The sequence below is a fragment of the Elephas maximus genome, chromosome 21 (assembly GCF_024166365.1).
Source record: "Elephas maximus indicus isolate mEleMax1 chromosome 21, mEleMax1 primary haplotype, whole genome shotgun sequence".
NCBI classification, from domain to species: Eukaryota; Metazoa; Chordata; class Mammalia; order Proboscidea; family Elephantidae; genus Elephas; species Elephas maximus.
The window spans coordinates 81,434,800-81,447,488 of NC_064839.1; the positions used below are offsets into that span (position 1 = coordinate 81,434,800).

Sequence of the window (12,689 nt, forward strand, 5' to 3'; positions counted from 1 at the left end):
TTACTTATTCACAGTGAAATGGAATATTTTGTTGAATCTGGAATTATAATGACATTTAAACTCAGGCTTTCATTTTACTTGGTGTAATAATTTTAGGCTGGGTAAATATGTGTAGTTTTGTTCTCTGTAGTTATTCATTTCAGCATGTGGACCCAAATTTGGCTTTGGCCTGACCGGTAATGTAGCTTCTGTGTGGACGGATACCAGGAATCTGAGTGTGTCACCGGGCCTCCTCTGGTGTACAGTCAGAGCAAGGAAGCATGCACTTAAACCAAAAACATGTACAGCCTTTGTGAGCGTTTGGCTCTGGGCGCTCACATTTTCCAGAAAAGGCATGCAAATGGCAATCTTTTCCTTCTCAGAAGAGACTAAGATACAGGAAGAAAAACTGACTTATTCGAGTACACACGAGCCAATTTTTTTTTTTTTTTTTTTAAAGAAGAAAATGTTCAACTTGGAACTTCTCAAATTAAGAACAAAAGCATAACACTTTGCTTTAAATAAGCAAATAATGCTCATATTTTATTTTATGGTCAGTTAGGGTGAAAAGAGAGAATGTGGGAGATGAAAAGTGGGGGAGAAAAAGAAGAAACAGAGGCCAAAGGAAAACGCGACCTTTAAAGTAAAGGAGAGAAGTTGGGAGGAGGCAGGAGAGGAAAGCAAGACCCCAAAGCGCTCCGTGGTGAATGCTGGCTCAAGACCCCTTGTTTGGGTCACAGTTAGCACTCTATTGGGCCGTGGATAGCAACAGCAATTCATGTATTTTTAAAGCTCCCTGAAATTAATATTAGCAATCTCAAACTAGTTTTGCCTTTATTTTTAAATGTTAAAGTTTATGAAAACAGGTTACTTTATAAAAAATATTGAAGTTTATTTTGAATTAATGATTTGTTTTAACATTCAATTCTGAAGGTTGTGTTTTACACAAATCGAAATTACTTGCACTTTAGAAATTCACTTTGATAGAGTTTGAAATTATATTACTGTTCCTTGAAATCTCACCAGCCTTTTTTTTTTTTTTTAATTAAAAAGTGCTGTATTTGAAAATGCTGTATTCGATATCACAGGGTCCCTTGTATTTGACCAGCATTCATTTTATTATAACAACTAAGTTGGTAGATATAATACTTATGAGAGCCAAAAGTTCCAAGTGATAAATCCCCCGCCAAGTAAGTGGAATCAATTAATATTCAACGTACTTCCAGTGTTCTTATCAAATATTCTAAATGTAATAGTCATGAGAGCCTCAAGCTTCAGTCTGTCATCCTGGGGTTAGTTGCCCCGTCAGCTGTATGGTACGCGTTTGTGCAGTTTAGGGGCTAAGTTTGCATAAACTTCCAGGCCTCAGTTTCTTCACTTGGAGGCAGTGTGACTGGGAGATCTATTTTGGGGGTTCCTTCTGACTGTTTAGGACCCGCCCTAGACATTGTGTGTGTGTATTTGATTCTCTGGTTGCACTTTATAATCAGATGACCTTATGCTGAAGTTTATTTTATTTTCTTAGGTTCCTTAAGGTTCTAGTTGCTTGTTTAGCAGCTTAAAATATTTATTAAATTTGTACTTGTGGAAATATGTTATTTACAAACGAACTTGTTTGAGCAAACTTTGTTTGAAAGAGTGACTAAGATGGCATTTTTTTTTCCTTCAGATTACACCCTTCATATCTGAAACAAACCATTAATTGTTTTAAGCCAAATGAGCCCAGAACCAGTTTTCTCTGATTTAGTGGGTGCCATTGCCCCAGGGTCTGTGCATTAGACCCAGATTGTCAGAAAACCTGTGTGGAGTTGTTGGCTGAGGGGAAACCCAAGTTGTATCCAAACTTACCTTGAGCAGCTTGGTTGCTGCGGCGACTGCTAGTGAAGACGGTGTTAAAGCCTTTTCAGAAAGAATTAGGTAGTATGGTTGGGCCCTACAAACACAAGGAATTAAGTTACAAGAAATTCTCTGGCATTGGGTGATGCTGCGAACTTAGGGCATTTGGTAAGTAGACCTGCAGAGTGATAACAGGAGCTCATTGAAGAGCTCTTCTTGCAGTGTTAGTGAACAAGTGAACACCTCTGCCTGGCAGCCTGATTCCTAAATTTGAACTCATTCAGCTAGATAAGCAATTTTATTTCAGTTCATAACTTTCATAAAAATAGAATAAATACATTTTTGTATGTTTAAAAAGAAGTAAAAAACTAACCACACAGTCCAAATATTGTAGAATACTCACTAGTGTAAATAAAAATTACAACCATTTATTAATGGTCTGGAAACCCTGGCGGCGTAATGGTTAAGAGTAGGGCTGCTAACCAAAAGATCGGCAGTTCAAATCCACCAGGTGCTCCTTGAAAACCCTATGGAGGCGGTTCTACTCTGACCTTATAAGGTTGCTATGAGTTAGAATCGACTCAATGGCGATGGGTTTGGTTTGTGGTTTTATTAGTTTTTTACCAAGCTAGGTTCTACAAAACATGATGGCATGTAAACTTAGGTGGCTGTGGTAAATCCTGTAGCTGACTAGTTGATGGGCATTTCTGTCCTTCTGCTAAGGCATTGACCTGCATCCTTCACCTTCCTGAGGACAGGGTTCAGGATCAGCATGTCAGTGAGGTCTGACTTCAGCCAGTAGTGGGATCATCCAAAAAGACTGATGACAAGAAGCCATATGTTATTTCAGTCCGAAAGTAATTAGAAATGTGTTGGATGTGATGTAGGGGTTGAGGGAGTCTCAGCTAGAAGTGATTAGAAGATAAAGGACGAGAAACCAGCAGCCTGACAGGGTGAGACTGGTGTGTGAGAGAAGTACGACAATTAACCAGTAAGCTAAGACAATCCAGAAACCAGTTTCCACCTCTGTTTTAACTTGTACTCTGCCATTCTTCGATTTTTTTTTTTAACAGAATTGATAAAAAAATGTCTGGAGGCCAGAGTGGGTATGAACTTAGTGAAGCCAAAGCCATCCTGACGGAACTGAAATCTATCAGAAAGGCTATCAGCTCAGGAGAAAAAGAAAAACAAGATCTGATGCAGGTTTGTTGTGGAACCTTTTGTTTAGACAAGCTACTACCTTCTGGGGCCCCAGACGTTCTCCTTGAGGCGGAAGTTCTCCACTGGAATTTGGATGGTCCTTTGTCACACCCACCCCATTCACACAGAATTTGGCCCCATCACGAGTATGTCAAAGTAATAAGCCAACCTGGCTGCCTTGGAGGAGAACAGATGGGTCCCAGGGTTCTGATACAGTAAGATTTGTGTGTCCGTCGAGATAGTGGTTGGTGAATCGAAGCCCACGTAAGGAGATTAGTATGCTGGTGTGTCCTGGGACTCACTACAAACTTCCCATGGACTCTAGATGAGCAGGGTTACCTAGGTCAGTGATTCCCAGCCCAGGGTACATAAAGCGTATGTCAGCCGCCATCAGTGGGCAGAAGGTATGCCTAGAGAAGAGGGTCAGGTCACATGAGGAGGCTAGAAGTGCTTCTCTGCCCCAGTTGATTCTGAGGTGCTAGGTAGGACGGGGTGGGAAATGTTTTCCTAGCTGAGGGTCACCTATATAATCACTTTAGGAAATGGCAGTAGATCCCCTGGTTATACCTGTACAGTTCTCAACCCCTGGGTCTTAGCTCCAAATGACCCAGCATTATGTGGAGTAAAAAACAAAACAGCCATTCAGCAATCAGTATTCTGCATTTCGAATATCTATACTTTGCAGATAAAAAAATTTTATCCCTTTTTACCAAGTTTTTTTTTTTTTTTAAGGGTACGTCTCCTCCTCCTCTTCCCTTCCTCCCTTCCTGTAGTTCTTGCAAGCCTCAAGAATACTTTGTATGTCACATATTTGGAGTGCTTTGCCTGGCTGAGTAATGATTCAGTCCACATCTTTGGGAAATTGTTAAGTCCAGTGGTGATGTTTGCATTCTTCGTAGAACCTCTCCATTTAAATACCATAGTCAGATGCTTCATGTCAGTTTCAGAATGCTGGTGGAATACGGATAAATACTCTTGAGCCTTGCAAGAAGAGATCTAATAGAAAAAACAGTAATAATAACAGCACATACTTGTAAGTACTGACTCTGTGCCAGGCTCTCTTCTGTCTTGCGTATAAGTAACTCTAAACCAAAAAACCAAACCCACTGCCATCAAGTCGATTCCAACTCATAGCAACCCTATAGGACAGAGTAGAACTACCCCCATAGGGTTTCCAAGGAATGGCTGGTGGATTCAAACAGCCAACCTTTTGGTTAGCAGCCATAGCTCTTAGCCACTGTGCTACCAGCTCCATAAATAACTTGGTCCTCACAACAGCCCTGCAGGTAGGCATTATTATTGTCCTCGTTGTACAGACAAGGAAGTCACAGCCCAGAGTAGTTGTATAACTTCCTTAAAGTCACACAGCTGACAGGACTGGGGTTCAAATCGAGCAGCCTCAATCCAGAATGTGGTTTTAATGTATATATGACACATATAAGACCTTATTTGTGTATGTTTTGTTTTTGTTCTGCAACGGTCCTGCAGATTCAATCAGTAATTCCTGAAATGCTCACAATAGGCCCTTAACAAACAAAACAAAAAAGCTCAATGGAATGTGAACAAATTTATGTTGGAACCTTATAATTCAGCAGTTTTAGGTCATCCTTGATTTCTCCATGTAAATTTTAGATTTAGGCCAGATTAAATTACAAGAGTAGATTCCTCTTCAATTATTAAAGTATATAGAATAATTAATTAATAGATACAGAGATAGATAATAAAGCTGAAAGAGACATTAGGTACCTTCTGTGACTTTCAAACCTCTTTGACCACAACTCACAGTAATATATTTTACATTAAAACCCAGTAACACACAAATGTCCATACCTCTAGATACACATACAATTAAAATACATTTCACTGAAGTATGCCTGCTCTTGGCAATGAAGTGCTCCGAGTTCATAGGTACTTCTGGTCCATTAAGAAACATCAGTCACCAGCCACTGTATTGGCTCAGTGCGTTGTCACCACAGGTAGGTCTGAAATGCACTAACCTAGTCCAGCCTTTTTACTGTACCAGTGAGAAAACAGACTTACCCAAGGTGTCTAAAAGTTTTCTTTGTTCTTTTCTGTAACATGTTATTTGATGTGATCATTTCCGATACTGTTAGAAACCAGTCTCATCACGTTTGTGTGTACATTTTATATAAATATCCCTTTGAAAGAAAGTAGAGAAAGTTAAGTCAAAAACACATATTGATTCTCTGGCATTTCTAATTCCTTATGATAAGAATTTCAAATATTAGGATTTAATCCCGGCTTTTCTTAAAGTTGACAATTAATGAATTTCTTACCATTTATACTAGAGGAGTGTGATTTTTTTTTCTGTTTTTGCTTTTAGCAACTGAGATAAAATTTTCCTTGTTAATACTCTCACTTGCACACATCCTTCCTCTAAAGAACCCTGTATACTAAACCCAGGTGCAAACAGCAGGCACACTAACTTTCGACTGTTCGCTTTACCGAACCAGGTGTGTGGCTACAGCAGTGTCCCGCAGTAAAACAGACAGACAGGCTCAGCACCAGGCCTGTGCCACCCATTACCACCTAGACTTCTGGGCCTGGGTTTCCTCATCTCTGACATTCATGTGGGCTAAGCAATCTGTTGGGTGCTGTCTAGCTGTAAGATGGTGTAACTGTTAGAAGTCTTCTTAGCAGGAAGTTTTCTTGCTATATCTAACATGAGATTATATGTATTACATGTATCATGTTTCCATAATGTTTGTTGTATAAAGTCAGTGGTTCTTATAAAAATAGATCCTTCTTAATGAAATTTTAAAAATAAGAAATGCATGTATTAAATACAAAGAAACCATTGTTCATGGGGAAGGGCATCCTTGGGAAAGGTAAGCTAAACCGTCTCGTAGGACATCACGTGCTTCCAGTGTCACGTGCGTGTGTGGCAGAACTATGTTCGGCCCTTGTTTGCTTGGTTTTTTTTCAATAATTTAAAGTGACAAGTGCCTATTCAAATTAAGTCATTGTTTTTTCTGTCGAAATTATCTCTTTTAGTTTCATTTTACCTGGTAGGGAAGGGCTGCCCTCTTAAATGTTAAGCTTAACGAGATACTTCGTGTTTCCTGAGCAGAGCCTTGCTAAGCTGCAGGAACGGTTTCATTTGGATCAGAGCATTGGCAGGTCTGAGCCGGACCTGAGGTCCAGTCCTGTGGACTCCGATTTGTCCCTCTCCAGGCAGACCCTTGATGCTGGCTCGCAGACGAGCATCTCTGGCGACGTAAGTTATCCATGTGGAAGGGCTGGTCTCAGCGCTGTCCTTGGTGGCAAAGTGGAACAGGAGCCAGATACGTGGTTGGAGTTTCTGCTGTGCGTAGCCAGTGTTTCACACACATAGGGTTGGTTTTAAAATCATAGCCTTACCTTTTCTGTGTAGGTGCCAAGTATATCAGGATTTCTCCATATGAATAGCTTTGTTCAAACTGTATGGTACAGACAGTCCCCAGGTTATGAATGTCCAACTTACAGACAACTCGTACTTAAGAACGGATTGCCATAAAGCCCCTTATATTAAAAATTCAAGGTGAATACATACAAGGTGAAAACACTGTGCAGTTTAGAAGTGTTTCTTAAGTGTTTTTATATGCATACAACGGTAAAATATATCCTGTATACTAAGACAGACATTTGACTAACTGATGCCGAATAAGAACCATGTGTACCTGTTCGGACTTACCTACTAATTCGACTTACAGACAGACTTGGGAACGATCTCGTTGGTCACTCGGGGACTGCCTGTGCTGTATTTATTCAGAAACACCATTGAAAGCCTAGAGACACATGAAATCTAAGTTTTTGCTGTTAAGTTTAGAGTTCTAGAAATTTAGGTCCTTTCACATAAATATTAAGGCTAATGGGAAACATTAATACATACCTTTTAAAACTAACAAGAAAGCTTGTTTTCCGTAATCTGAAGTTGATTATATTAAAATGTTTAATTTGTGATTTATACCAACATTCAAAAATATTTAAGGTGTCAAAGATATTATCGCTATTTGCGTTCTCCCTTTTTGGGAAGTCATTAGCAGGTACTTACTATTTAATAAGCCCCCAATTATTTTTGTATTCTCTTACGTTTTGAAGTATGTGCTTTGAAAGTAAAAGTCAGGTAGAGATCAACAGTAGAGCTCACCTGTTTGAAAAATTAATCCTTGAGGTTATTTAGTTTATATTTTGTGCAGTTGAAAGCTAAATGATGGAAATGTTGGCTCCTAGCGGCAAATTAGTTCCAGTTCATAAATTTTATTGACCTGCACACCCTTCATAAACTCTGAGATACCAGAAACATTTACTCGATATTTTTTAATCTTGAATTTAATGTGTGGAAAAAGCGGTATTAAGGACTTAGTCTTTGAGAAAACAGACAAGCTTGAATTAAAAAGGAACGTTTGCTCCTACTGAGACTCGAAAGTTAGTGCCTTTTTAAACTGGTGTTCCCAATTTCAGCACTGTCTTCCTTAGCTTTTCAATTACTTGTACTTCCTAGAAACAAAAGCAGTTTACTTCATTCATTAGTAGAGTTAATTGACTTTTTTTCCTTTTGCTTTTTACTAGATTGGAGTGAGAAGCAGATCAAACTTAGCAGAAAAGGTCAGGCTAAGCCTACAGTATGAAGAAGCCAAAAGAAGGTAATGACAGAGGAGCCGTGTGGGTCAGTGGTCGGTGGGCTCCGTGCTGGCGTTTCCAGAGCTGATCTTTACTTCTCTAGTGACACCTGCTGGGCGCTCCCGTGTGAGCTGGGCTGAGCGTTCTCACCAGGTCACCCTTCATTTTCTTAGAAAGTTAGAGTTGTGGAGTCCTTTCTCCTCTACCTTTTCTCTCTCTCCCTCCCCTGAAAGTGGAAGAACAGAGAGAATTATGGGCTGTTGTGTGGGAATGAAACAATCACGTTCTCTTCGGGAAGAAAGAGGCCTTGAGCTTGTACAGTACTTACAGTGAAAAGTGAGAAGATTGCTTTCTCAGATAGAAGCGTGATACAGCGACTCATACAGGACTTAATAGTTGTTGAGCTCTGAGGTCAACATCCTTGACTGTGTTGCTTTGCTTTAAAGTGAAGACTAACTGCTAAAGGCTGAGGAGTCTCTTCCAGTTTACTTCTTTCACGTGGAAGGAAGAGAGATTATTTCTCTCCTCTACCTTATAAACCTTTATTAACCCCTGTGCTATCTCTTTCTTACCTTGTGACTGCTATGGTGAGGTGTGAGAGGGTTCAGTGCCTCACCTACTAGATAGACTTAATTTGTTTTCCTAGTATAGAGCACTTGGCTTATTTTAAGGAACAGGGTCATACTGAAATATTCAGTTTCCTTATTTTCTTTTTAAGAGCTTAAAATGCTGTTGCTTTATTATCTAGAAAGACATTAGGAAAATTACGTTATCACTCAGCAGGAGACGGAGGTCTATATTTTGGCCCTTCTCCTAAGCATGCAGAGCTCATAGAACCTACTAGAGTGTCATGGTTTCCTACCATAAGGAAGGCAATTTTACTATAAAGAATACAGAATTAAAAATTTAAAGTATATCCGTTATTATTAATGGTGATAATTTAAAAATAATTGCCCTAAGTTTTTAAAGGTTATCTGACTTGAAAAAAGTAACCATTTGGTCTGCTTAAATGCAGCATTGGGCCCTGTGCAGCACGCTTTACTGGTACTACTTGGTGCTGTGACTTACTGAACGAAACCTAAGCTTTCTTCCACTGATTACTAACCATGTGAGCTTGACCAAGTCACTTAATCTTTCTGGACAGCAACTTACTTGGCTAATTTCAGGGTCTCTAAATTTTCCCAGGTAGATATACATTTCTTGAGGTTAGCAAAAATTTCATACACTTTATCATCTCTTCTCAGCGTGCAGACTGGTGCCTGACCCTCAGTAAGAATTGGGAGTGGATATGTTGCTCTGTGCCCCAGTGAATGGCGTAGCAGTTAAGTGCTACGGCTGCTAACCAACAGGTCGGCAGTTCAGATCCGCCAGGCACTCCTTGGAAACTCTATGGGGCAGTTCTAACCTGTCCTACAGGGTGGTTATGAGTCGGAATCGACTCGACAGCAATGGGTGGTGTGGTGGCCCCAGTGATGTGACATCTTCCAGGTAGGTGGTGTGTGTAGCCCTTGTGTTCTGAGCACCATGTAGCCCTTTAGCAGCCAGATCACCTGGGCTCTGCTGTGAACAAAGCCTAGAATTTGTGTGTCTTGTTGTGATGGAGAATGGCCGTAACTCAGAATCAGTCTTGGAGATCCAGGCGGTAGGTCCCTGGGGTCTCCGGGCTTGACTCTACTTCCCTTGGACCAGCTTGAGCTTTGGCTTTGCCCTGGCCACCAACAGTTAATCCCAGCTGGAGCTCACTAGTGTTTCTCTCCTGGGTGTTCCTGGAAATTTTCTTCATATTCTCTTTCCCGGGATTTCATACTCTTTCCAAAATATAAAACCTACCTAGTATGTGATCACATGAGTAATAGGTCCCTTTCTTTCCTTCACTACGCTGTCGGTCTCCATTCAGTTTTTTTTTTAAGCACATCAAAACTTAAGATGCTGGTTCTTTTCCAGTTTGGTTGCATTGTTGTCATACCTCCATTTGGGTTTTATTTTAAAGTTATTAGTGACGCTGAGGAGAAGATGCATCTCCAGGGTTTATGCCTGTGCTGAAGGTGCCCTGACCTTCTCAGTTCTGACAAGTAAAGAGGTGGCTTGTGTTCCTTTGAAACCTGTCTTCTTCCAGCTTTTGTTTTATGTGCTTAATGAAGCTAATAATATCATGCTTATTTAGCATTTTGATGGCTAATTTTCCAGTCACTAGGGCGGTTGTTTTATGGTTTTGTGGTTAAAGCTGAAGAATAGCTGATGTTAACATCTATCCTAAGTGCGGATGCTGGGTGAGATCAGAGCTGCATTACATATGCAGTGTCAACTTAAGATGGCGCTTTTATTTTTAGCTGAAACAGAAAGTTATGGCACAAGAATGTAGAGCCGTTACCATCTTTATTCCTGATTATGGTTTTTGTTCACCTTTTTTCTTGCCTTCTACAATTTCTTCCATCAAAAAGGAAACAAGCAAACAAAGAAATCCCCCTTTTCTGTGTGTTTTTCGTATTTGGGTATGTTCTGTAACATATCCGAAGTAATTATCCAACATTTTTTTATAGGAACTTGGAGTTCTTATGCCAACATCAGTTGTGGTCATAGTTTACCTTGATCACCTGGTGAAAAATCCTGACTGTCTTCACAGCTAATCGATTCGGGTGGTCAAGAAATTCATATTAAATTGGGAGTCACGTTAATTTTACCATTCAGTATGATGTTCTGAACCAAACCAAAACCAAACCCCATTGCAGATGAGTTGATTCTGACCCATAGCAACCCTATAAGACAGAGTAGAGCTGCCCCATAGGGTTTCCAGAGCTGTAACCTTTATGGGAGTGGACTGCCACATCTTTCTCCCGTGGAGCGGCTGGTGGATTCCTACCACCAACCTTTTACGTAGCAGCCAAGTGCTCAACCACTGCGTCACTAGGGCTCCTACGATGTTCTAGACATAGTGAAGTCTAGGGTCAGGCAAAATTATGAAACCAGCGACGTTTGCCTTTGCTGCCGTTCCCCTCCTCTCATCCCTGTCCCCTTCCCTTCAGTACCTGTTGTCACTCTGGTAGTATCATATCAGCTGACCGCCTGTGCTGGTGAAGGCCTGCCGTCACCGCCCTGTCCTCTACGTGTAGCCAGATCACTGTATATAGATGGCAGCAGGCCGAGTGTAGTAATGGGTACAGTGCCAGCACGGTAAGTGCCCAGTAAATAGCATACACGCCAGTGAAGGCCCTGTTTAAGGGGATGTGGGTGGAAGGATGCCACGCCCTGTCCCTGCGCCTTTTCCTTGGTGATGGAGGAGCCTTGGTAGGTTGATTTTGCTTTAATACCAGTTGGCTGAGCTTTCCCTCTTTTCTCCCCTCTTCCTTCACTGACTGTTCTATTAGTCACTGCCCGCCCTGCCCTGGAGATGACTGTTTTACCCCAGGGGACAGAGCCTTTAGCTAGAGGAACAAGCTCTGTAAGAATGGCATAAAAGATAGGTGTCTTAAAGGAAGCCTTACAGGGGCCCTCACATCGTCCCACACGGGCACCCATGTCAGGCCGGCCTGCCCAGGGCACCCAGAGCTCTCTGCTGCCTAAGCTTGTATGTGGTTTGCCCATCACCTTCCGTCGGGTGGCTAGGTGTGCTTACTCACAGGTTAAAGGTGAGAGAAAATGAAGCAGATGGCAGCTAAGCATAAACAGTCAGGCCCACAGGAAGTTACAGCAAGAACAGAGGTTAAGCCCCTACCTTTGCATGGCTTGTGTCTCCTCTTTCTCGAAAGTTCTAAATCTGTGCACATCTCTTTTTATCTCTTTAATTCAGTATGGCCAACTTAAAAATCGAACTGTCAAAGCTGGACAGTGAGGCCTGGCCTGGGGCACTGGATATTGAGAAGGAGAAGCTGATGTTGATTCACGAAAAGGAAGAACTTTTGAAAGAGCTTCAGTTTGTCACTCCCCAGAAACGCACTCAGGGTGAACTGGAGCGCCTGGAAGCTGAGAGGCAGCGGCTGGAGGAAGAGCTGCTGTCGGTGAGGAGTGTACCCAGCCAAGCTCTGGCCGAGAGGTTCGTCTTCCTCCCTGGGGACAGGACGGGTCAACCTTGTGGGTGTGCCTTAGCTATGCCTGGCTGCCATCTCCTCCGGTAAACTCCCTTTGGAAACCTCAAACGCGTGGTTATTAGTGAACTGAGAAACCCACAAAAGGACTTCCTTTCTGTAGAGCGGTAAAGCACACCCTCAGTGGCCTGCAGTGTTTGTTGGGCCCATGAAAATGCCTGTGACAGATGTCACATAACCGAGGAATGTTGACATAAAACCAGGAATGCAGTGCATCACTGAACGAGTCTGGGTAATAGCTATAACCATCACACTCTGATAAGAAAGATTACCTAGACTGTTACAGCCCTGAAGCTTCCTCTTCTGAGTTTTATTATTCCCAGGAATGCAAAAGTTTATTGCTTTGCATTTCGCAAGGGAAAGACAGCTTGCTCCCTTTAATATCTGAATAGGTCACAGAGTGTTCACTTGGATTTTATCTGTCAGTTGAAACCCTCGTCTGAATGAAAGCAGGTGAAAATGTGAAGGAAAATATCCTAAGCAATTTTCTGATCTTTCTGTGGGAAGGTGTTAATTAATCACTGAATCTGAAAAATCCAGCTCTGCGAACAGGTGAGCTGGAATACCAAGCAGGGGAAGCTCTGTGTGTCGGCTGGCATGTGCACACCTGTGTGGGCGCTCCATCCAGGCCTTGCTGACTAATGGGGTCTGGTGCCTGTTTAAACCACAGGCCCCGGAGCCCTTTAGAACCACGGAGAACCTGTCCTCTAGGCCTGGCAAGTAGGGAGCAGTGCCTTTCCCAGAATGACAGCCAGGAAATTCACATCAGTATCATTTCAGGGGACCTGGAGGTAAACTTAAAATGCCCAGCCATAATCCGGTTGCTTTTTTTTTTTTTTTAATTCTTGGCTCCTTATCTTTTAATTTCTTGTCCTCGATAAATGCCTGTGACTGTGTTTCTGCATAACACCACAACATTTGAAAAGTAGGGGGAGGGGAGATAAAAAAAGACCCTGATATTCCTGGTGA

The 12,689-nt window shown here is 41.7% G+C and overlaps 1 protein-coding gene across 1 annotated transcript in view; it reads left to right on the top strand.

Moving 5' to 3' along the window:
• WWC2 (WW and C2 domain containing 2) overlaps positions 1-12,689 on the top strand; it is a 322,317-nt gene that overhangs the window by 243,826 nt on the left and 65,802 nt on the right. Inside the window, exons 6-9 of the mRNA XM_049865000.1 lie at positions 2,889-3,018; positions 6,107-6,253; positions 7,588-7,661; positions 11,426-11,668. Coding sequence (XP_049720957.1) covers positions 2,889-3,018; positions 6,107-6,253; positions 7,588-7,661; positions 11,426-11,668 — 594 coding nt within the window. The remainder of the gene's footprint in view (positions 1-2,888; positions 3,019-6,106; positions 6,254-7,587; positions 7,662-11,425; positions 11,669-12,689) is intronic.